General features: G+C 36.0%; 2 protein-coding genes across 4 annotated transcripts in view; one reads left to right on the forward strand and one right to left on the reverse strand.

The window, feature by feature from the left end:
• The window catches only part of Phlpp (PH domain leucine-rich repeat protein phosphatase), a 69,038-nt gene extending 51,009 nt beyond the window's left edge, over window positions 1-18,029 (reverse strand). The window contains exons 1-2 of one of the 3 annotated variants that reach the window (XM_083038454.1): window positions 17,259-18,029; window positions 12,271-14,247 (exon numbers count right to left, since the gene is read on the reverse strand). In XM_083038454.1, the coding sequence (XP_082894580.1) occupies window positions 12,271-13,977 (1,707 nt within the window). In that variant the 5' untranslated portion in view covers window positions 13,978-14,247; window positions 17,259-18,029. The remainder of the gene's footprint in view (window positions 1-12,270; window positions 14,248-17,258) is intronic. The other 2 variants (XM_083038453.1, XM_083038452.1) reach the window with 2 other exon arrangements.
• Window positions 3,432-26,479, forward strand: part of LOC145936350 (centromere protein I) — a 232,001-nt gene continuing 208,953 nt past the window's right edge. Inside the window, exons 1-2 of the mRNA XM_083038481.1 lie at window positions 3,432-3,622; window positions 3,733-3,774. The gene's annotated coding sequence lies outside the window, so the exon portion shown is untranslated. The remainder of the gene's footprint in view (window positions 3,623-3,732; window positions 3,775-26,479) is intronic.

A 26,479-nucleotide genomic window follows, 5' to 3' on the forward strand; every position in this document is an offset into this window, starting at 1 on the left:
AAGTGACGTTATTCCGATTACGAATAAACTCTTTCTTCTTCCGCTTGTTACTCTTTCAATTTCTTCAAAGCCACTAATATTTATATCTATTAAATAAATATATATATATTATTTCTTATTTTTTCACAAACTATAATTAATAAATGTCTAAGCAGTGTATCAGTTCTAGTGTTGCTTATTAAATGAAGTTGCTCATTAAGTAAACACATAATTTTGACTACACTATACAAGTTCATTCTTTATATTCTGCTTACATATTTAAACTTTTTTTTCCAAAGGGAAATGATACACTGTACAGCGCGAAATATGCGCGAATACAGGCTACATATTTCACATGCCATTATTATGAACGTGCCCTTTAGTGGCAAAGTGGCTGTGAAAAATTCCATCAATCCGTCTAACGGCGACGGGCCGCGAGAGTCGGAGATGCTTCCTTACGTCGTAAAACTCTCATTTGTTACGATTTAGAGACTCATAAGTAACGTCCCAAACGAGGAGGAGCGCGAGGGGAAAGGGAGGGTAAAAATGGAGACGGCCACCCCCTCGCGACCAGTCGGGCATGAATTTTCGTGCGAACTTGCAGCCAGCAGCACTCGCGTAAATTAAAGTTAAATTGGAATCGGCCAGCTCAGCCCCGAAATTCATTCTGATTCCCTGCTGGCCGCCCTCCATTCATTCCTCCCGACATCAGTAGCCATTTTGCACAAGTTCGGTTACTCAAGAGTTTCGGGTGGTTAGCAAAACGCATTGTTTATTTATATAGTGAATTGCTTGTACCTTAATGACACACAAGTCTTTGCGAAATTTCACAGGGATACCGCGACTTGTGTATGTTGAGATTTTTATCTCACTTTATATTTTAAAACTTTAACTATTTTATAATTTCTATCTTATAAATCTCATTTATTAATAGCTAAAATTGATTGCTTTATGCAAACATCTTTCTCGGATGTTTATATTACGATACCAAACAAGTCTCGTGAAAATGATATATTCTCGGAAACTAGAGATTCGAAATTGATAAAAATGATTATTATACCGCATGTAAAAATTTAGAATTTAGAGTATCGAATGTCGGAACAAATATGCGAAATCTCATATCGATGACGCGCATATTTTCGATTTGAAATCTCGATTAGCGTAGGCAAGTTATTTTATTTTAATTTGATGGAACCGATATTTTATCGATCCATCGGCCAGCGCGAAGGCAAACCGAGATACCTCTATTTCTCTAGAGACCCACACGTAATTAACAAAACTCATTATAAACGCTCACTATGTGCGGCGATGTCGGTTCGCCGCGGTGTTGATTTTGTTAATTTCGAAATGCGAAAATTAGTTTGCTTCGAGTTTGTTTCGGATAAAAATATGTAAAATCCGTAAATGTCACATATTGACAGCAGAGGTAGAACATATAATGCTTCGCGCAATATCCGTATTGCGAAATCTTATCGATTTTATATAAAATGGAAGTACGATCACGAGCTTTTGATTATGACGATCACGAATCGCAATATAATTCGCTCATATTATATTTAAATCATTTATGATTTATTTAATTTTATGTTCAATTTTTTTTCTCTTAGAACAATGTGTGAAATTTAATCACGTTATTTAAAAGATATATTAACTAATTTCGTAATTATATTATTTTGAAATAATATAATAAAAAAGTTTTAAATGTATTTTCTTGAAATAACTCTTGAATTATTTTTCTTTAAATTTTTACTTTGTATTTGCACACACAAATATTCGGATAATTAATTTAATTAGATTTAAATTCAAATCAGAGTTCAAATTACGGAATTCCTCGCCAAAAAGAGCATTCACCATCGAATTATATATATATATATATATATATATATATATATATATATTTAATATGGAATAATTCTGTGTTTGACTAGCCCAGCGGAAAGCTAAATCATCCTCAGCTGTTTTGGCGATTATCGAATAGTATGAATGTCATGTCGAGTTATGAAATTTCGCTATAGCGCTCAGATACTAATCGAGATCAATCTGCATTTCACGTGATACAAGACCGTCATGATTAATGTTTTATAATATTAGAACAACACAAATGCGCGCTACGCGCGCGCCATTCTTCGGTTTTATGTTAAAAAAAATGATATTTAAAAAAAATAATATAAAGTTTGTTTAAACTCGATTAATTTTTTTCACAGAAATTAGCTGATTAGAGCGTTAATTTGCTACCCTAATATATATACAATTTAATTGCTAATTAAATTTAAAAATAATATGTTAAAAAACTAAAATAGTAATATGTTGTAAGTAATATGTTATAATATCTTATTCTCGATTAATATTTTTTGACAGAAATCAGCTGATAACTGTCAAAAATATTAATCGAGTTTAAAGTATTATATAACCTATTATTTAATACATATTATATTATTTTAATTTATATAACATTATTTAAAAAATTAATTAATAAATTAACGCTTTAATCAGCTGACGCTTTAATCATATATATATGTCATGTAGAGCTTCAATTAATTTTTTTTCAGTAGTAATATAAGACATTAATCAGACGTTGTGATTGCTCGGTAGATACACTGACAAATTATCCAAATTAATTATTATACAACAAATTAATTATATAACAAATTAATTATTTTTTACAATAATCAAGCTTCAAATACTCAAGACATCTCGAAAACATTTCTATGAATACGAGAGAGAAAATATTATTGCGGAGAAAGAGACATTCTCTCTCTCAATGTCTCTTAATCAGCTGATTTTTCTGTCAAAAAATATTAATAAAATTTGCTAATTAAATATTCTAGCTTACCTATTTATATTTATATTGTGTATGTTATAATTTGCTAATTAAATTTTAAAATAATAATATGGTAAAAGTTATAAAATAGTAATACGTTGTAAATAATATGTTATTATAATACCTTATTCTTGATTAATAATTTTTCTTTCTAAAGCTATATCTTTTCGAACGAATCTCCTTCGAGTTTTAATTAATTATTAATATTATAAGTCATTTATTCGCGCGCGCGTTATTAGAGTGAAGTTGCCGATGTTTGTAGCCGCGGCCATTACCGAAACGCCGCGAGTATCAGGCAGTTGGAGCTGCGTCCCGCTGTGATTAATTAGTAAGCATAATCGTTAGAAACGATTTCTAACCTTTGTATTGTAATATTTATCAATCGCATATCATAATTTCAACGTTAATATGTAGTCGTGATTGTTCGAAACGCATATTTCGCGAAAAATTGGATGCAAAATCTCTTGCCAACATAACCCAACTTAATCTGTTTTCGCGCACGCGAATGTGTTGCGATCCGTGGATATATCTATCGTTAATTCTAGCTTACATATTTATATTGTGTATGTTATAATGCGAAATAATAAGATTATTCTAATATATGTATGTATTTTATTTGTTACAGATAGCATCGCGATACACAGTGCGATTCACGCGTCGTGTCGGGAGTGCCGTGTAAAGTTTCGCGCGTCGGGAGTGCCGTGTAAAGTGTCGGGCGATCGTAATTATTCGTGTTTTCGCGAGTGTCGTGAGTGCTACCATGGACCAAGAGAGGAGGAGGAGGCCCGGGGAGGCATCGGGCGACATCGGGGCAACTGTGAGGTATAAACATTTATATACAACAAAATAAAACATTTTTTCTAAACTGCATTGTTTATGAGATATTCAACACACACATATGTATATACATAATTTGAATATTTTGTTTTCAGATCAATATGCTGTGTACTACAACTCCGCTATTGCACGTATCGGTGAGTGAAAAATTGTTTATTTTATAATATTTCTATAGCGATAATGGGGGTATATATAATATGTTGAAAATATTAAAATAGTAACACACAAAGATTTTAAATATGTTATAATATCTTATCTGCGATTAATATTTTTTGACAAAAATCAGCTCTGATAATTGTCAAAAATATTAATCGAATTAAAAATATTATAACATCCTTTTCTAAAAAAAGGCACGTTAAGTCGATTCTTGCAAGTATTGTTGCATCTTTTCCGATGCTGATTAACTGTTTCGATTCGCATTATGCGTTATATTCGTAGCATCGAGAGGCTGTCATCGCGAGGGTTAGTAGTTTAACAGTTTGTTCAAAATAAAATTAAATAAAATAATATGTTTTAAATAATGTTATAATATACTTTAAATACAATTAATATTTTTGATAGTTATCAGCTGATTTCTGTCAAAAAATATTAATAAAGCGTTAATTTGCTAATTAAATTTTGAAATAATAATATGGTAAAAAATTAAAATAGTACGATGTTGTAAATATATTGTATGCGCGATTAATATTTTTTGACAGAAATCAGCTGATAACTCAAAAATATTAATCAAGTTTATAGTTTTATAAAGTATTATTTAAAACATTATATTATTGTATTTAATTTAATTTTGAACAAACTGTGTCAAACTGCTAACCCTTGCGATGACAGTCTCTCGATGCTACGAATATAACGCATAATGCGAATTGAAACAGTTAATCAGCATCGGAAAAGATGCAAGAATCGACTTAACATGCCTTTCTTAGAAAGGGATTCGCGTACGTTAATTAAGCCGATAATGTATTTTCCTCGATTTTTTTTACTGGATTCATATTACGGCGAGTCATATGAAATTTCATTAATAAATCGCGTTTTGAAATATATTTTATCCGTAATTTAATCTTTAATAAATTCATCAAACAATCTACTTAATATATTTTAACATATCTTTCTATATTTTCGATAACAAAATGCAGCGAAAATACAAATTAAATCGTTTTATCTTCGAAAGATCGTTTCATTGCTCTTTATAGTCAGAATTATGTAAAAAATAATTATTGATTTGGGATGAAAATTTTCGCAGAGAGTTTCAAATTTTGTTGCGTGGATGACTAGTTAAACTGGTCATTGCTGAACCTTTTAATACAAGGCTACAATACGTAAAAGTCAAAGGACCTTCGAACTCGTCTATTTTCTTCATTGGACACCTGTTCGGCTACCTGACCTGACTTTTCCCCTATATTACATATAACGTAAACTCGCAAACACCTGCCGTTGCAGTATACTGCGTCGCACACGGCAGATGCCCTCCGATAAATTCGTTTACATAATCGGGCTGACTTTAACCTGTCTGCGCTGGATTAAGCGGATGGAAAAACGACGGTCTCAGTCAAAGCGCGCGCGCGGATAGGTAAATAGAATTAGCTTCTTCAACGCGTCGACTCGCGAAAACGCGCACGTCGTTCGAGATACTTTCGGGAGAGATTCTTTTATCCTCTCGGAAGGAAACGGGTTTCGAAAATCTATCAAAGAAAATTTTCCACGAAAAAAGCCAGTCGATATAATATGTATTTTTATTAATTTATTATTTCGTTAATTTATTCAATTAACTTAGCTTATTTGTTCTTCGTTGAAAAAATTGCTTAGGCGTGTAAAGATGTATTTTTTGTGTATTTTTTCGCCATTTTAGGTGAAAATGTGCATTGATTTTTCTTCACTGTTGATTCACTCATTATTATCTTCTTCCCTGTATGTGTGCGTGTGTGAGTATGTGTGTACCTCGATGGACGACTTTAATTAAATTAGGCAACGGCGCGTAAAAATTTGTTCTCCCTTAACGAAAGACAATTTCCGACGTCGTTATGATTGACAATTTTATTCTTGTCGCGCTTCTCCCTTTCCCTCCTCCTTCCCCTTGGATTTATGCGACTGTAGGTCTGATTTTAATTAAAAATACAAATTGCGTATCGGCCTATCTCGTTCGTTTTCTCGTCGCGATTTCATTTCAAATAACGTAATACAGATTCTTTATCCTTTCTCGTAGCGTAAGAGGATTACGAGGTTCATATTTCTCGTATGGCTCGTGTATCAGCTTCTTATTTTATGAGGAGTATACATAATCGTTTTCTTAACATTTTATATGAGCGCTATCCGAGGGAAAAATAGAGCTTACAATTAGAATAAAAATCGGAAGATTTATATTATTAATCTAAATGCTTTATATTTTATATGTATAATTATACCGAACGCGAAAAAATATTTTAATAGTTTAAAAAAATTATAGATTAGTCGCTTATTGTGTCAATTAATTCAAAAACGTAAACATTTTAAGATGGAAAATTTAGAGGATGAAATATATAAGAAAAAAAATCAAGAAATGCAAATATTGAATTTTACATTTTGACAATTGAATGAAAAGATTCAATAATTTAAGGATATTTGAATTTAAGGGTTTAAACGTAAATAATCTCCGTCCTGAATCTAAAAATCCAAAGACCATACATCGCAAAAATACAACTTTGACAAATAGGATAAAAGAAATATAAGAAAGCACAACAATCGGTTCATTTCGCGTTAAACTTTTATCGAATCCGCCTGTTGAATTCGATAAACTTCCATCTTATAACATTCCGCTGTACTTACCGTGGCATCAGAAAATCATAAAAAAAAGTATCTCTCGCAACCGAGAATACAAAGTGCATTTTGACGAAGCGTCCGGGCGTTTTATCGTCGCCCATCAAACATTCCTCGCATTTCTTGATTTTGTCCTTTTCGCTCCTTTCCGCTTTTTCTCTATACTCTCATTGATACACGAAAAAAAGAAAATATATAGCGGCGGATGCTATAAAACAGCGATTGTTAAACAACATTGCTCGTAAAGGGACGCTCGTTAAGTGCACCGACTCGTGAATGCAACGTTCATAAAATGGTAGCAACGCGAATCGCGATTTCAGTTAATCGTAAAAGAGTCCGTCGTATTCTTTTAGGAACTTGGAAGTTAAAGGGAGTTCGCGTGGCATAATCTTGATCGGAACCGACGAACGGTGATCATTAGAGCGACCGGTTAATATTGTCAGATTAGATCAAATCTAATTGGATGCTTTCTTTTCATTGGACGCACGACAGTCTCCTCGATCTCTACGAAACAATTATTATAATATGTAGTTTTTTTGTCGTAAACTTTATTCTCTGACATTTTATCGGAGTCGGAATTATATGCTGAAATTTCATATATAATTTATATATAATTTATCTATACAATTTATCTATACACATTTCATATATAATTTATAGAGCTATACACATAATTTTTCTATACACACAAATTCAGGAGAATAATCGATTTTGAGCTGGCATACCATGTGTAAAATTCATTTTGCTAAAATTGGTACGTAAAGTTTGAAAATGATCGGATCTTATTTCAGCTACAGAATTTTAATCTTATATTCCAAGAAATTATATTACAAGAAAAATCAGATTTCTCTTGTACGCGCATTGTTCTATAAATAAATAATTCTCTTTCGTTTTTAATGATAATTTTTTCTTATAATTGATTTTTAATTATAATATTATGATCTAATTACAACAACTATAATTTTAAATTTTCTCAATATTAAAATTTTCGAAAAGGACCTATCGTAAATGTAATTAAATAAGGTCTTGTTATAGTGATATAATTTTAACTGTACATTGTCCAAACGGAAATTTAATTAAATTAAATTAAATTTGCTTAGCTTTCAATTTATTCTGGCAAATAATACCTGCTAAACGATCGAATTTTCGCTAAAAAAAGCGAAGATTCGAAATCGAAAATTCTAAATTGTTATAAAATCTACCGTTAAAACAGCATCTGATAATATAATAGGACGTCGTAGAATCTAGTTAACGAGATTGACCGAGAGAGATAATAGAGCCTTATATAAATAAGATTTTTATTTAGATAAGAGAGAAACTTATTCAATCTAGAGATAAAGGGTGCGCATTATATTTCAAAGTATAGAACTTTCGCGATGGCTGTCAGCTTCCCGTTTCAATCCCTCGCCGCCGAAACGAGGAAACGTCTAGCGATCAAACCGAGACGCACAATTTTAACGGGCCAGCACTAGCACAAGTCGTCTCGCGCTCCGCGCATTGTTCCCGCACAGGAGGACTGACAGATGAGTCTGACGTGTCGGGTCTGTCGAGAGCTCGAAACATCTCGTCAGGGTGAGGAAACGAGCTCTTCCGCATGTGGCGCGTCGTCTACATTTTGCTCTAATTCGAGGCATGGCAGACTCCATAATCCCGAATGCAGAATAATCTTGCGTTTCGCGAGTATATCTACTTGGAACAGTAAAGGCGTGTGACAAGTTTGCGCGAGATCTATTTCGCGGAATCTATTTAGCGAATATCGATCTTCTTCGTGATCGTTTTTGCCACGTAAATTACATTAATCAACGCGTTTTCGAGATGACCGGCAATTCTTTTCACTCTTACGAAGCATCTAAAGTTAACTTTGGCGGAAATAAACGAATAAAAATATTTTTGTTGTTGCAATGGGACAGAATATATTAGTCACTGCGACGGAAATACAAGAACGTACAAATGCTGCAAATGATCTCCCGCTCTCGAAGATTGACTTCCGTTCGGCAGGAATACCAAGTACTCCTCCTCGCGACGTTAAATCCCGCATTATACGTTCGTTGAATTCATTATCGTGCGGACCGTCTTTCGTGCATGTTTATCCGCGAAGCGCCGCGACATTTCTCTCGCGATGGAAGGCGGGATCGACGCGAGAGAGGACTTTTAAATTTGTATTCCATCAGGAATTTATTCCCGGAGACAAAGAGTGGAGAGCGAAGATCTCCACTCTTTGTCTCTGTATTTTCATTCTCTCGTGTTTGCCGCGCGACAGAACATTAGATCCTTTGTAAGGATAATCTTTTTATGCGACAGTTTCGAGAAACGTATAATATCGCGGTTTATAAAGATAGAATTCTCTCAAGTCTTTTCAATATATTTAAGTTTGGTGAGAAAAAAAATATAACAAAAATCTACATATATCGATCACGCGTTTCGATTACGCTTACTTTCAACCCCCTTCGAATAAGAGAATCGAAAAATTTCTTGTTCGCGCTGCTCCGATCCTGGCGGAATCGTCTCCTGGGATATTTCATGATCCGCGAAATCTTTCGTTTGTTTTCATGAAATGCACTTCTTTGCTCGCGCATCGATCTCTTCCCACGGCCAATAACAATCGTTGGACGAACGCGGAGTTTCGATTTAGTGGGCTTCTTCCGCAGCCCTCCCTCTCTCTCTCGCGAATCCCGAGAGGTTCTCCCGTGGAAATAATGCTTGATTCGTTTCGCTACACGAATCAGCATGTTGCATGTTTCATTTTGAATTTCCGCAACATTCGCCGCGATCCGTTCGCTTCTTATCCTGATCTCTCAAGTTTATTATTATTATTCTTATGAAAGTACAATTTCAAACACACTACCGATACTCCTACACAAACTTGGCACTGAATCTTATTGTTAGAGTCGATCGAGCTTTAATACAGCCGTGTGTATCGTCTTGATAATAATCTGTTATCGATTAATTACTAAATTATATTATCGATGTCTATTCGAATCAGCGCACATTACGATATTCACGTATTGCTGCGTTAATAACGTTAACATTTACATGCGCAAGAAGATTACATGTAATTTCTCGTCTAATAACGTTACGATGCAGTATGGTTGCGGTAACTAATGCCTAAGCACCTTGAGGGAAACGTAGACAGTTTCGCGAAAGTTTTCGCGAAACAGTCAGACTGATCCAGGTCAATATTGACCGATGTTACTTTGGCCTTTGAAATATTAGGTCAACTATACAGAGAGATTTGTCGAACCAATATATATATATATATATATTCGTCAATATTGCACCCAGTTTTGCGATGCTGCCCTTCTCTCTGATCAAATTTAAGCGTCGAAAGCATCGAAAATATTTATATTTAGGATTAAACACGTCACCAATTCGTCACATAGGTGGTCATCTTTCGGGATAAATTTAGATGAAATACAAATTTGAATATTAACGAGGTAGAAAGAGTCAGACGCGGATGGTATAAATTAAATTTTCATTGAACCTGATTAGTTGTGCAGAGGACAAATTTTCCGTAAATAAATCTCAATTTGAGATTTTATTTTAATAAGCGTCCCTGACCCGCCGACCCCTATAAAGAAGCGAAGGGCGAGAAAAATATCGGGATAAAATCGCTGAATCGAGAAATTTAGATGAGCTCGACATCATCATCGCTATATCGATCCTAATACCGGCTTAAAGACCGTAATGACCGAAAAGGCATCCGGTGAATCCGGGTCGCGTCGTTTCTTAACACGACAAGTCTGTTTACGACACGAAGGTTCGAGCGAAAAACTCTTCATCGATGAGAAGACGTCGCGTTGCAGCGGTGGACCTTTAATATCTGCTCCGGCGCGTCGAAAATATAGAGATTCCTCGCAACGATATCGCGACAGCCTCTCCCTTCCTCTATCGCTTCCGCGAAACTTTGAGCGACGGTCCTCTTCCGGTTCAACGACGGAGAAATTCCGCTAACACGCGGTGATCCGCGCCTGTTTTATATATCGGGTGTATCGTTTGATTTTTCGGCTTTTCGTAGAACTTTTTCTTTCATAACTGTGACAGCAAACTAAGATACAGTTTTTCCCTTATGTGAGTTGAACAAAGACGTAATCGTTTAGTTTGTATCCCAATCAAGCTAATGATTATATTATATTATACGATTATATTAAACAATTACGCATACACATCAAAAGATGACAGAGTTACATTGCAGCTCTCCATAGATTTGACAGACGAAGAAAATTCACGGGTAAAATTCACGGGAAATGTCGGATTTGTTTCTATCGCATGGAAAGCCGTCTAATTACGCGTACAATACGGATAATTAGTGAAAGATCCATTTCGCAAAAACACAAGCGAGTTTACGTTAGAATGGGGTGGATTACCGTGCATTAAGCGGTAAATTTCTGTCATTTACACAAACATATGGTGAAAATTTATATATAAAATGTACATATATCCGGACATTTTGAGAGAGAGATATTTCAAGCGTGCAAAAATATTAGTGGTTGTGTTTTTGCATGATTGTGGGTGAAATATGAATATTATTTCTACGTATTTTAATAATAATTTAATTAATAATTTCATTATTTCAACATTATTTTATAATTAAATTAGATGTAGAGATAAATATTGCGTGCACAAACAGCCTTTAGAGAATAAAGAGAGAGAAATGCTTATAAATTATTTTCACAAATTAATTTTCTTTGATACCGAATTTTTTGAATAACTTATCAAAGAACCAAAGAAAATGATTTAAATGCGTTATATAGGCTGTACTTATCAATATAGCATTTTACAATTAAAATGTAATTTCATTTGTTAATCAGTATTTTTTTTGCTCTGGGTTCTGTTTCGCGCAACATTTAATACGTGATAAGTGTGTTCTGTGAAAGTTTTAATTATAGATTTCAATGCAAATGTATGCGTTAACGTGAAATATCGAATAAAAAGCATATATATATATATATATATATATATACGAAAAGTTAATTTATATGCAAGGCAATGAGCTCAATCGAACATATTACTTGCTTTCCGGTTTGTGTTTACTCACGAGAAAATATTTAATCAATATTATTATTGCAATAAAGGCTACTATTGATTTTATCGTACGTAAATGAAATGGATATAATTATATATATTTTTTTATAGCTTTATATCGACAGATAAAATTTTTGATAAAAAAGATTGTCGTTCTTTTGAATATGCATCTTTATTTCGGTGCTGCTATTTTCAAAGTCTTAGATATTTGATGTTAATATCGAAAGTAATTAACTGCCAAAGCGGCCAATTAACAATTACGAGATAACAAAGTACTTGAACGTCCTAGCTGCCGAAGGTTTCCGGTATAAAGAGCGAGCGTCCTTCTTACGGAAGCCAAAGTTAATTCCAGCTCGGTAGTTTTAGGTAGTCGGTCTCATTGAGCTAAAACTTCTTTCACCGAGCCAGCCGGCTATTTAAGTCTTAGCCTCTTTTGATTACCCGCGCGTTACATTGTTATTATATCTTTGGAAAAGCTAGGCGGTATGGACCATTTTGAATTTCTCTCCAGAGTTTGTTAAATGATTGAAATAATTAAAAATTAAAAAGAAAATATGTATATCTATGTATACTGTCCATTAAAATTGTTGTAATATCGATGATTTTAGAACTCAATGAAACAAAAAGGAAAAAACAAAGTGGCGCGAGATGTGATCTCTATATTTAGACGTTTTCCTTCGCAACACATCAAAGATTGGATTTGCTCCGATATTATACGTCTCTCTCGTTTACACTTCGTATTTCATTCCTTCACGAGACAATAAATATTGAGCCGCGCAAGTTGAAGGCGACAATCAGTCGCATTTGAAATTGGCGTTTACCTGGACAAAGAGAGACAAGTCGTCTCCCAGCAGCATGTCCCTGCAGACGTCCCTGGCCGTGGTATCCAAAGTGAGATAGACGAGGCTACTCTCGATCCCGGTGTGTATTCTCACCCATCCGCTTCCGTTGCCGACGTCCGCCACGCCGACTCCCGAGTCCCAGGAGGAATTGAAAGTATCCTGTAGAAGGCTGGCGGAGTCCTTCGTACATTTTTCTTTCGATCTCGGACTTGGACTCTGTATAGAATCCGTGCTGAAGCTGTCCCCCTCCTCGTTACTGTCTCCCGACGACAGCCGCGTCTTCTCGCTATCGAATCGGTCGATCGTCTCGTCCAGCTTCTCTAGGATTTTGCACTCCAGAATCTTTTCGTCCATCGCGGCGTCTCTCTGCGAATCGATTTCGGATCGATTTCGCGAAGCGCCGTTCTCTGTCTTCTTCATGAAACTATCGTTTTTCGTCTCGTTATTATTACGTGGATTGCAGCTCTCGGGATACAATTTCGAGTTCTCCAGACAATCTCCAGTCGCGACTGATCCCGTCTCCTTCGAAGGTACATCTTCGCTTGCGTAGAAGATCGAATTTTCCTCCGACAATCGTTCTCTCTTGTCTTTCGACTTTGAATATTTCGATAATTGCGTCTTCTCGTCTACTCGGTACGAAAAATTCTCCTTGGCCGCCATGCTGAAGTTTGTATTCTCGCAAACAATCTTTCGATCGAATCTGTCCTTCTCCGTTTGACCTGTGACATCGACTCTCTCGTGATAATCTTTCAAAAAGGTCGACTTATCGATATCCGACCGTCCAGAAGCGTCTTTCTTCGAAGACTCCTTTCCGCAGATACCGTGTTTAAGAGTATCCCGAGCCTTCCGATCGCTCGTTCGACAGCCTCCTGTTCTGTGCCTCTTCTTGATCTCCGTATAAATGTGTTCCTCGGCATCAGTTTTATCCTTGACTCGGCTCTTGACGGTCTGCTCCTTCACGTCCTTGGTACGCCTCGATCTCTGCTGGAACCTCTCATAGTTGGCCAAAATCTTCTGATTCAGCTCGTGGATCAGTTCCAGTCGTTTCGAGATGGAGTCCTTGGTCCACCTCTTCGTCGCGTCACCATTGTCTTTCGCGAGCGAGTCTCCCTGTTGTCTTTGTTTTCTCGGAGTCGCGGAACCACGACTGAGAATACCGATCTCGTATTTCGAATCGCTCCTGAGGACGTTCTCGTCCGTCACGTCCGTCGAACAGGCACCGCGGTGTTTCCGGTCGACATTCGATCCGGGGAATCCGGACACGTTCATCAACTCCAATGTCGGTCCGGTCGACGACTTGGCTTCGCGTTCCGTGCATTCCGGGCCGATTTTCGATCTACCTTCGACGTTCCTGCTGCGAGTCTCGCTAAACTCGATGCCTCTCCTACCGTCCGGACGAATTGTCAATCCGGTGCTGGAACGGCTGCTCAAACTGATTCTCTCGTTCATCTCCCAGTTTATCAACAGGCCACCTTCGGCGTTGTCCTCGTCGACGCTCTTGTCCGCTATGGGACAAAGATTTCCGAATTTTCGATCGAGATCCCGATAGGGAAAAGAGTCTTTCGGGACACTCGCGGTCGTTCGTTGTTTTAATCCTCTGGTGGACGACAATCTGCGGGATCGTCGTAGTTTCACGGATGACGAAGGAGCAATTGGTTGACTGTTGGATACGCTGGCGAGCAGCATTTTAACCGCAGATTTATTATTTTTAGGCGGACAAGATATGATGTATTTCTTGTTTTCTAGATCGACGAGAAACACAGCGCGAAAGCAACGTTGATGTTAATGCACCACATTTAGCAGTTTATTTTTATCTGATTTCATGAAATTTCAACGATGAGTTTATTTCTTAATCCTTGTTACGTTTATTGGATATCTGTCTGCGTAAAATAGTTGTTTAATGTATTGGGGTTTTACACGATTTTAATTATACAGTTTCTAATGTCGATCTAAATTCTAAATTTAAACTCTCAATTTAGTATTAAATTGTACATAATATAATACATTAATCGTTATTACTAATAAATACTTTATATCGAAAATGCAATTCGATAAATTAAATTACTTTGTGAAATTAACTTATTTTTAATCCAATCATTTATACATCCTTGGTTCCATAAATTTTCGTTTTATTTCGATACAGTGAAAATCGTCATATACTATAAATTCAATTCTGTATTTAAAAATACGATATTCTGATAAAGTCTTATTTTTTTATATAGATATGTGGTATTTTTTGCACACTTTTTTATTTAATTATATCACGTGAGATAAATGTTATATTTTGGATAGAAATCAATTTCAAGATAGGGATCAATTAAATAAAAGTTCGTATTTTCCATGCGTCAACTGCGAAACAGTTGACGCGTACGAATCGTCATCGATGTGTCGTGGAATTTGCGAGATCGCGGTAAGCGATTATGCGTTGCAGAATAGCGAAATTTCCACATGACGGAAGTAGGACCGCGACAGATCGTCGGTAAATGACTAGGCTGATACTATTGGTGTACGTATCGCTGTCACGTTTTTACATGTGTAGGAGGAAGTTGTATAAAGTGTCACGGTTGGACGCTCGTTTCAGCAACGCTGACGTACGTGCCTACATAATAATGCGCTTCAATAAAAGCGTGTCTCAATATAAACGATGTTATTAAACAAAAAAAAAAAAAAACATCAAAAATTAAATCTCTTAAACGAAGCGCCTATGATTAGTATATACATATACATATTTTTGCTGAATAAAGATATCAATAATAAAATGAAAAAAATTGATATTCTGAAATTATCGTGACCTATTCTCGTTCTGAAATATAGATACATTATGCAGATTGGAAAGATGTATTTTGAGTAAAATTGAAAATAGTGTTCCTACATTTAACGTGATTACGTTGCTATTGTATATTTTATGTAATTCGATTTTTGAATCATTGAGACCAAATGAAGTTTCCATATTATATAATAATAGAAAATCACAAAATTATCGGGAGACGCGACATGGTAAATAAATATTTTATTATTTTGCAGACTATAATGACGAAAGTTTAAAGTTAGAAACACCGATAAAATATCGACTTTTGTATAAAGTCGTATCTCATTCGCTTTTTATCCCTGATATTTTAACACATATTGGATTAAACTACTACAGCTCGATTATGACATTAATTCCAAGAGAAACTTGAAAATGTTTCGAATTTCAAGTATTTCCTACACGAAACTTATACTCTTTGGCTAAGTGCGGTGAATTATTTATATCTCGTAAAATATATCGCGAAAGCCCTTACAATAAATTCGTCTCGCCGAAACGTGACTGTCTGTTCGGTCGATCTCTCGCGATCGCCGTCAGTGATGAGAGAAGAATTCGTGATCCCCAACAAGAGAAGTATTATCTTTCAGACTACTCGCTTACGTCGAGCCGAGGCCGAAATACATAATCGTGAAAGTAATCCGCGGGGAGGTGTGGAAAAGAAGACGCGAATACGTGTTACACTATTCGAATCACGTAGCCGCGCTTTTTATTTATCTATCGTCCCGCGGCCGGAAAGATATTCGTCTTAAGTTTATCGCCGCGTTCGCCCCGAAAATTTATATCCCGGCAAAGTTATAGGATGGGGTGGCGCACAAGTAGACGAGCTTCCTTTCTCACGAAATGCGAGTTTCCGGGGCGTGTCGCGGCTCTGTTATGTCTCGTATAAATTGAGCGACGTAGGGCGTATGGATTGTATATGTACGTCGATCAACGACGAGCTCGCTGGATCGCGAATCTGAAAAGAAATGGAAATGAGACCCGTTTCCTGTGTGCAGCGCCATTTTTGTAACGTTGATGCCCGCACGCGAACTCAACGTACGATTTAATAAACGCGAGATTTGTTGATATATAATGTGAGATTGTAAAAGCAAGATAAATGTGTAATATATACCTAACATTATAAATCTTTGTTTTTAAAATTCTGAAGAGTGCTATTATTATTCTTATATCATTTTTACAGCTCACTTTTCTATATTTTTTAATTCAACGATGTAATCTACATTCATTTTCCATTTTTAAATAAAAAAGAAAAGAAATGAGAATAAAATTGTAGTTTATATTAATTATTATTAATTAAATGAAACTTAAATTATATATATAGATACATTTGTAGATATGATTTAATTAATATATAATTATGATATACTAATTAGAATATCCAGCTACAATTTCGTTATTAATTCGCTGTTTTGACTGGAAATTAGCCAGCTATGGATAGGAAGCTGTAAGCTCGTGACAATTCAATCTTGTTAACGGAAACAAATATTAACTAGCGAGAATAATGATTAACGACAATACCGTAGATAATCATTTGTGAACAGAGCCTGCGACGATCTCCATCGACTCGCCTACCAGTATTATCGTGCAAATATTTTCAGCTAACAGAATTCGATGGAACGCACCACCGATCGATATCCATTATCTATCTCGAAAGGAGAAACCGAAATCGGCTCGGATTAAGAGCGACGTTTTCCTAGAGAATCTATTCCAAACTTGGTAAATGCGTGTGCGTAAATTATTAACTCCTAGCGTTTTCGTATAATTTACACGACTTCACACAGTTCCACCTCTGGAACGTTGAAATCACGCGAAGCGAATATCTTCTATGCGTCAATCGGATCTAACAGAGAATCACGACATGTGGTACATGAATATTTTATCATTTTGTCGGGACTTTAAAGTGCGGGTAGATCTTTTAATGAAATTGATTCATAATTATTCTAATACTCCGTTAAGCGAATTTGAAACTCATTCCTTTGTTCTCAAAAATTAATTGAGAGAAGATGGAGACTTGTTGAACGTAATGAGACAAAACAGTTTTGTGAAACCAAGGATTGATTAAAAAATATAAACACATTGTATTTTTTTGTTTATACGTTAAATGAAAAAGTCGATTGAATTAATTTACTTTGTTATTTAGTTAAAGAGAGAATTAACTAACTTTTCATTGACACAAAATCACCAGAGCTGGATCGACATAAATCATTAAATTTCACTTTCATTCCTCAACTTACATAAATTAAACACAAAATTAAAACAATCGCGATTCGATTCACTTCTCACTATTCAATAATTCTACTTAAATTCCGTATCGATATAAATTCGTCGACTGATTCATGCGAATTGCGTGAAGACTCACTATTCCAATTCAAGCACTCTGTAGCTTTGTCATCAAGTATCACCCATAATCAACAACAATTCTATTTGTAATCTTCACGCGGAAGAGGGACTTTGATTAACTTTACAAAGACACCATGTAAAGCCCGGCGCGATATTGAATTTGCGGACAAATACGTCGATTCGCGGGGCAGTCATCACGGACACTGGCCGTGGAAAGTTCAGGATTGTCGTATCGCACCCGGCATCATGAATACATCGTCGAGCCACCTGTCTCTCTTTCTACCTGTTAGCCGCCCGAGGATGGAAACGGAAGGGAGAAAGAGGGAAAGAGAGAGAGAGTGACAAACCGTGCCTCAGGTGGAGGGAGAGGAGAGAGAAAGGTCTCTCTGCCATGGTCTCTCCTTCCCACGTGTTTGCGTCACGTGTGTGTTTTTGGCCCGTGGAGAAAGAGAGTAGGACGCGACGCGATGTGTTCACCCAACTGGCGACCCTCATCAGAGGGGAAGGAGGAAGAGGGAACCAACGGCAGCGGAATGATGTACTTCCGCTGCCGTTCTCGCTTAACAGTTGGAGAGGATGACTGAATTTCGGGAATGTTATACGGAAACGCTGGCGATCGAGCACGGAAAAATGGCAAAGAGTCACTGTAGTGAAATCTCTCGATGGTCGAGATTCTTGAATATGAAATTCCGGGAGAATGCAAACATTAAAAATTCTTGAGATAATGGGTTCCAAAATTCCCGAGCTCGAAAGAAATCTCTGTGTGACTATCAATATCAGCTAACGACCAATCGTAAATTAATTAATTCTTTATCTCAATTTAAGTTGGAAGAGGCAAAAAATCGGTAAATTGTCATTGAAATAGATCGAAACCTTGAGTAAAAATACCGAGCGAAAATATTCGAGACTTTACATTATGCAATCAAATGTATAAATGACAATGGCGCAGTGGCAATGCATTCTCATAATAAAACTATATAATGCTTCTTTTTAGTAGTGATAGCAGCAATTTATTTTATTCCGAGAATATAATTTAAGAATACGATAACATTTTACTTTTTCAGCTTTTTATGTCACGCACAATTATAAATCGAATTTTGTCTCGAATTTTCTCCAAATTATAAATCGTCTAAAAGAATCTACAAAAAAAGGAAAAGAAATATAATGCAATATATATTTACATAGTGAAAGTACATCGCGATTTCCCAATCAAATATAATAACAGTATCAAGTCGCTTTCGCACATTCGTCGGGTATAAACACAGTTATATTCGGATTTCACGAGCAGAGTGCATTGTCCCTTGGAAAGCGGTTTGAGTGGACCTGTCCGTGACTCCATGGACACGAAGGAGGCCGTTCCCACGCGTCGTCCCTTTCGGCTCCCTTTCTCGGAGCAGCGCAGCGTGTCCACCCTTTCAGCTCAGGAAGCGGTCGCGTGTTTGCGCGGTTACCGAAAAATGCACGCGCGTCTCGGTCAAACGATTCGACCACTCGACTCTATGTGATTCGCTTGTCATGCCCGAGTTATTATGCGATGAGCTTCGAGAGTTATCACGTTGTTACACGTTGCGATGTATGCAAACTGCATAACTTTAACAACTCGCAAACTCGAGAATTATTGCCTCTGCAATCTGTAAAGTGTACGCAACAGTAATTTCGCGGATCTGTAAGAAAAGGATTTATACGAAAATAAGTTTTCGACGCGCGAGGGAATTTAGAAATGAAGATTTTGCGCGAACAAAAGAGAAAGAGAGAGAGAGAGAAAGAGTCCCCGTAGAATCAGTAAATTTAACTACGCGCGATCATGGACGAAGAGTTTCTCTGAACTTTTTAATAAATATGAACCATATATATACTTCAGAATATTATTTATGTGTTTAAAGTAGTGTTCCACTTTTAAGCTAAAGATATTAATTAACGCGATTAAATCACTTCTCTATTTGAATGTCATTTGAATCGATTTTTCTCCCGTGTTGCGAACGCGATGTTACGCAACGATCATATATCTCAGTTGCCGAATGAAAAAGAACCTTTTGTTTCCCGACGAGAATTTCTATTGCGGTCCGAGAGGGAAGCTAACAATGGCTGTACCAAATACACGTCCACCTCGTGTCTCTTCGGGACGCGAACCTCTTCAATGCGGGGGTTATATTTGGGTTATTCGGCTTCCCTCTCTTCCGCCTCCTTCTTCATTGTCCCTTCGGTTGTCCCGCGTCCCCTATCGCTCCTCTCTCATGCCGTAATTACAAACGAAGCCAATTAAAGCTGATGAGCCTAAATGGACGAGGTTTGACTTGCATCCCCTAAAGCTGTTCGGGACACAATAGCGTTGACTGCGTCATTCTATTAAGCGACAGTCTATGCGCTCTCGTTGCGAATTTCCGGACGCTTTGTCGACCAAGGATCGATATATATCTTTGGATCGAATAATGACAGTAATGTCTTTGGAATATATATAGTGATTTGCGATGAAATCCATTATTATTAAAATATTATAGATTTTCTCTCTCTCCTCCTCTTTCTTTACTTCTTCATCTATTGATATGCATTTTTACATCTACGAATAAAAAACGACGAAGTAAAGTATTTGGCACGAAATAAAATATTTGCCACACATTAGAAACATTTGCATTACAGAACTTCTCTCTTTTGTTGAGTTAAACAAGGCTATACTATATAAATCTCGTTGTTGGTCGCGTTTCGTCTCCATTTAACCGGTAAAGAAACGAAGAAGAACGGAGAAAACGTCACCCTATATTCTCCCTGAATAGGAAGAGAGCTTACCTACGTATTTAGCTCCCGATAAGCTATGTACCTATATCGATTTCAATCGTCGCATTTAGTTCAGCCTGGCGAATCGAAAGCCGTCGATCCGTATAATCCAGTCTTGACATCGCCTCCTAATCGTCCCCTTGGATTTCCCTTCGCTTGACCTTCTTTTGGGTCGACCCTCGATAATCCGCCCGCGAGAACCAACAGCAGAGCCGATATTTAATCGATCGTCGCAGCCACCTGCCCCCTTCTCCCCGATCTCTCGATTTCGCGACTCGGTCCGATTTGCCTATTATCGTACGTGAAATATTGGCAAACTCCGCGGCTAGATTAACGAACTCGTGATTTATCGGTCCCTTTTCGGCCGCTTCGCTTCGTCCGATTAATGAGAACCTCGCGACGGCCACTTGTCGACCTCGATCCACCGCGATATTTACGGCGATGGATGACTTATCGATGTTCGAAAATTATTCTTCTTTCTCCTCCCGATATTCGCGGGCCCCGATGGATTTAGTCGGTTTACTGGTATAAGTTTATAATCATTTCTCATCTCGAACTGCAAATTTGTAAATCGGAAAAGGCAACTAATTTTTTATAGGAAAATAACTTTATTTGAAAGCTGAAATATATATATATATATATATATATATATATATATATATAGAATATATAGAATGCAAATACAATTATTTTTAAGTGAAAATCCGCGATAAAATAATATCATGAATGTTCTCTTTGACATTGTGATTTAATTATTAAAATCTTTTACAAGTATACGTTTGTAATGTGATTCTGCTAAATTTTTTTTGTAATGTGAAACTGCTAAAAATTTCAAACCCGTGAAAAGCTAAACTTGAAAAGAATGAAATAAATATATGATGAAAATTCAAATTATCAAATAAATGCTGGTGATATAATTAAATAGAAATGTTAAGTAGAATAGAATTAAATAAAATAATTTGAAACTCTTCGATTTCGAGATTTAATTATTTCAACAGTCACAGAAATTACAAGTTGCCTCGTTTTAAAGAAAAATTGATTCCGAATTTGTCAAGATTGAAGAAAAGCATAAATGCTTGAGATTACTTTGATATTAAAGAATAATTTTACACTTTTATATATCAATTATGTCAATCAATCATAAATCAATTACAAATAATATAAGAAATCTCCGTTATTTGTAAAAGTGAAAAATGTCCCTCGCATCTTTCAATGTCAAACTTAAGCCAAAGTGGTCTGAGAGAATATTCCTTTTCAGATTATAATAACCCACTTAACAATTCCGATTTTATTCAGAATGCGGAAGTGAAGAGAGCCCGGGTTTCGAAACAAAAGAGGAAAGGGATAAATGAAAGAATTGCGGTGGGCGTTATGATAATTAAAACGGAAAATTATGAGACGTAAATCGAGAGAGAACTGGCGGTTCGTCGATGTGACAACGCCGTATTTTTCCGCGCGCGAGAGCCTTTGTTAATGCGTGACGTAATTACGTCGGGAATTAATAAACGACGTGAGTAAATCCTTCAACGACCAAAAAAAAAAAAAAAAGAAAAAAGAAAAGAAAAGAAAAATGAGACATTCTTTCTCCCTCGCGAATTATTAAATTTAATTAGTGAATTAAATCGAGGAGCGCGCAATCTCTCTTTTTAAAACTTTTGTTAGCTTCTTATAAACGCGCGCAGTTTATCAAACTCGTTTCATCTCGTCGAACTTTTACCGACTATTATCAACATTTTCTCCGGTGTAACAGAGCGCCGAGAGCTCGATCGAAATTGCGTAATTATGAATTTTCGATGAGATAGCCTCCGACGAGACAAAGCTCGTTCAATTTGTAATACGAGAGTAAATAATAATCTTGGTCCCAAAATCCAATCATCGCGGATATCACGGAGAGCTCGACAAATCCGCGAATATGTCGGATATATATCGGCGCGAGGCTTTCATCGCGTCGATGACAGTAATGTCCGCAAATCCTCTGCAAAAACAAGATTCATATGTATGCAAGACATGTTGACGTTGCTCTCGATATCGCGTTGTGTATCATTTTAATTTCATCCGGATGCGTCAGTGTATCTGTGTGCGTTGGCGCTTTGCTGAAATAATTTATAACGTATTAACGTTTGCTCGTGACATCGCTTTGCAAAAATCCTGCGCGCGTTTTACACAATAATATTATATCTAAAATATCTGATAACAGTCGTCATCGATAAATAATAATGACGGAGAGAATCCGCTTCCGGTGTCGTCGCAACGCGATCTTAGGGTGTTGATATCATCATGGCTCTTAAAATTAACAACGCCGGATGAAAGTTCAGGTACAGACGTAAGACACCTGTAGTCGATTGCGGTTCCGAGTGCAACTCGTTTCATTCTCAAGCCACTCGAGAGTTTTAGGGATTCCGACGACGTCCTAAGGATATTGCCTTTCGTAGTCCGTCACGCGCAACGTCGCGCGCATAACAAGAGCGCCGCCGGCTCGAGAATACCTGAGAGCGCGAGCTATCCGAGCGCGGATCCGAAAGAAATGTCAAACGTCGGAGTCAAACGACGCGGAAAGCCTCGCCGATCAACCCCCGTTGCGTATATATCGTATACCGGGTGTCGCTTTGACAAATACCTGTTCTACCTGAAAAACATGGGACGTTCTTCTTTTCTTTAATTAACGATTGATAATTTTGAAATAATTAAATATTTTCACACAGATAAGATTTCGTGTTACATCACGGGGAAGGTTACTTTTAGCGCAAAACATTTTCTTCGGCTAACCGATACATATTATATATTATATAATGTCTGATTAGTAGGTTCAAAGGGTTAATTAGCTGGATGATGAACATTGTATCGAGTCTACGCGCGAGTGGAGAATTATTAGACGACTAATGAATTACACTTGTCGGCTTCTTCTATTTCGGTTCGAAGTTTTATCACGCTGGTGTAAATCGTGCTCAACGTCAATTTTAACGTCGCGCCGATAATCTCGTAATTCCGTTAATCTCGATTTAATCTCGAGAGGGTAATTTCGCGCTCGGAGCTATCGACGTTTATGCGCTGTCGCGCAGATCAACTGTCCGGTCCGTCGTTAGTATAATGCCTCGACTACGTCCAATACCTGGGTAGCGTTCTAATCCGATTCTACTTGGTTTACACGACGGCGACTCGAACGTAATCCGGATCTAACCCCGCGCGAACACTGCCGCGATGCTGAAGATGCGATTTCTGTCGCGACAAGAATATCGCGAGATTCTATAATACGGGATATACGCGAGTATGGAAATGCATGATGCGACCGGATGTTTCCGTCTTACTTTCGCGAAGGGATCGTTCGATATGATCTATTCACAACGGAATGTAACAGAAAAAGATTTTTAAAACTATTTTATATACAATATTTTGACACGCAATTAAAAAAAAACAATTTTTTATGTATCACTTTAAATATACTTTTTACATGTATATCTGTTTATATTTGTCGCTATTCTGAATTTAGTAAGTTTGAAAAAGGTCTGAAAGTTCCTTGTTATGTCATTTCAATTATCATTTTATTTATGTCTTACACACTTGTCTTATATTGTTCTCCATGTAGCTATTTTTCTTAAACGCGTTTTTGAATAACTTTTTGAATAATAAATCTTTAAATAGCTTCTATTTTTAAATTGCCTAAACTATATTTTGTCTTAAAATGTTGTAAACTTTTTACAAATTTAAATACTCATTATTTAGATATAAAATGAACAAGAATAAAAATTAACAGCCATCTGGTGTACTCATATTATCTATTTAACAGATAGAAACTTATCGGATAAAAATATATTGCCGATGGACGAATCCATTATTCAAAAATGATACATCACAAAGATGAAGAAGGAGTCGAAACAATTGAGAGAAATCGTTTCGCAAAAAGAGCGAAATATTTCTGCGTTTTTGTATGTCTGTAATTTGCCGCGTCGAAAGTATACGACTCGTTGCTGCTCATATCGTTATATCGATCGACGCCTATGTTTCTGCGTATGATGTTCAATGAAATTCTGTTCGGCAAAGCATTGTATTCTCAACGCTTTGATGCCCATTTGAATGAAACGGAGAGTCTCTATAGAAGCCTCCATTCTTATATCTCCGCAGATTTGCACAGATTCACGGATATATTTCGCCTCATTGGTCTATCGCAATGATGCTTTCTGGTATAAATCCTGCTTCAGATATGATTCTGTAGAATTGGTAATTCGCAATAAATTTCGAATCGTACATACATATATTTTTGCATCGAAATAACGCAGACTTTCGATATTACAAAATTTATGTCGTAGATCTTTTATTGATTTTTTTGCTGTAAAGATACTCTACTTGTCAAAATTCGTTCTATTTGTTTTCAAATTCATTTTGATTAACAAGAATTGTTCTTTTTTAATAGAAATTTTTTAAAAAGAAATCACAAATAATAAATAAATTGTAATACATATTATAATTTCTAATTTTATTATATTTCCTTAAATAAAAAAAGAGTGACAGTTTAAAAAAAATACATTTTAATAGTTTTATTGTTTTAAGTTGGACATGTTTCAAGAATATAGACGCAAATCCCAATGTCAAAATATTTAATTAAATAACTGCCATGTGCCATTCTTTAGAGAACGAATCAAAGCTTCAAATAAAAAAAAAAAAAAAAACAGCGAATCACCAATCTCAATTTCCATTCAGATGCCATCGTTCTTAAAGATCAATAAAGACCGTTTTTATGTAGCACGAATTTGCATCTCGCGAGAACGGAAGTGTAGGAATGAGGGTTCCGTTACCAATCAAGAGCTCGTCAGAAATTAATTGGAACGAATGTCGTCGTATATTCGCTGCCCACGCTCGCACGGTAGATTTTAATTTTATGCGAAGCACCATCGCATCGGATGAAATCCGCGAAATCCAATATGGCGCGGGAGCCTCATTACCGCTAATAAAAGCGCCGTGATATCGAGTTTCGTAAAAAGGAGATACGTGCTTACTATGTCAATATCTTTTCATGAAAATACGTTATTAACTTCCCCGTTTATTTCAGAGAATCAATGAGAAATTAATTTTGGATTGGAATTAATGAGAAAATAATTAATAATTAATAATAACAATAAGCCGATTAATAAACGACAATCATGATATCGTATCTCATTAATGATAGATGCAATAAATTTAGTACATTTGCATAACATATTAATATATCAATTTATTATTGGTATCTAACTATATTTACTATTATTAATTATGCCAAGTTATACATATACTAATTACAAAATTTATTGCTATAATCTATTTACATTGTGGTAAAAATAATTCGAAACACTTTTATAATTTCATAACATATAATGTATAAATAATATTTTCGTTATTTCTCTTTTAATTTTTCCAATTTTTTTTTTTAAATATAGCTGACATTAAATGAGTTACATTGTGTCTAGCAATATAATTTTGGGAAAATCTAGATAGAAGAGAGAATTATAGATACAAAATTTATTTCAAATATGTTAAAAAGTTATAATCTTCTAAAAAACTTTCCTGTCATTCAGAGATTATATAAACACTTTGCTATACGAGTATGTATTTTTTCCTCAATGTGTATAATATTTATAATACTGTGATTATATCAGCTTATTATGATTATTACTATATAACAGAAGCATATTATTGTAGAAGCTCCATTACGCCCGATGCGTTTTTCGACGAGTAAAACACGAATGGTATGAATAATATTGGCGCCATTTCACGCGGAATCGACGCGATAGCGAATCAAACGCGGCGCATCGCGCATTTACATCCACTAACTGCAAATATCCTAAATGCCTTGCACGTCTAACGTAGCATCGTACGTTATGTACGTATAATATTAATACACAGAGTACGTGATTGTAATTAGAATATCTTGCGGATATATTCAGATCGCGCGACGCATTCGATTACGACGCGATTAGTCGATACGACATTTGATTAAGGTCGATGCGCGATTCCGAGTATGAAGCAGAGACTGAAGATTACGTGAAATCTTTACTACGTAAAGATCAAAAATTGATTGGACTTTTGCGTTGTCATTTTGTCTCAAACGCGCGACACTCTTGCCAATAAATTTTAATTGTCTCGAAATCATTTATCATGTTCCTTCTGAAACAAAAATTTCTCTTTTAATCTAATTTTTAATTTTTACTTATCAGCTGTTTAACATAATATTTAAAATTAAAAGTTTAAAAATCTGTGCAGCACCCCGAATCGAGTCGATTATGTCTTCTTTGAGTAATT

This window comes from Prenolepis imparis, unplaced genomic scaffold (genome assembly GCF_030444845.1).
Source record: "Prenolepis imparis isolate NDT839.2.m4 unplaced genomic scaffold, iyPreImpa1.0 SCAF_5, whole genome shotgun sequence".
NCBI classification, from domain to species: domain Eukaryota; kingdom Metazoa; phylum Arthropoda; class Insecta; order Hymenoptera; family Formicidae; genus Prenolepis; species Prenolepis imparis.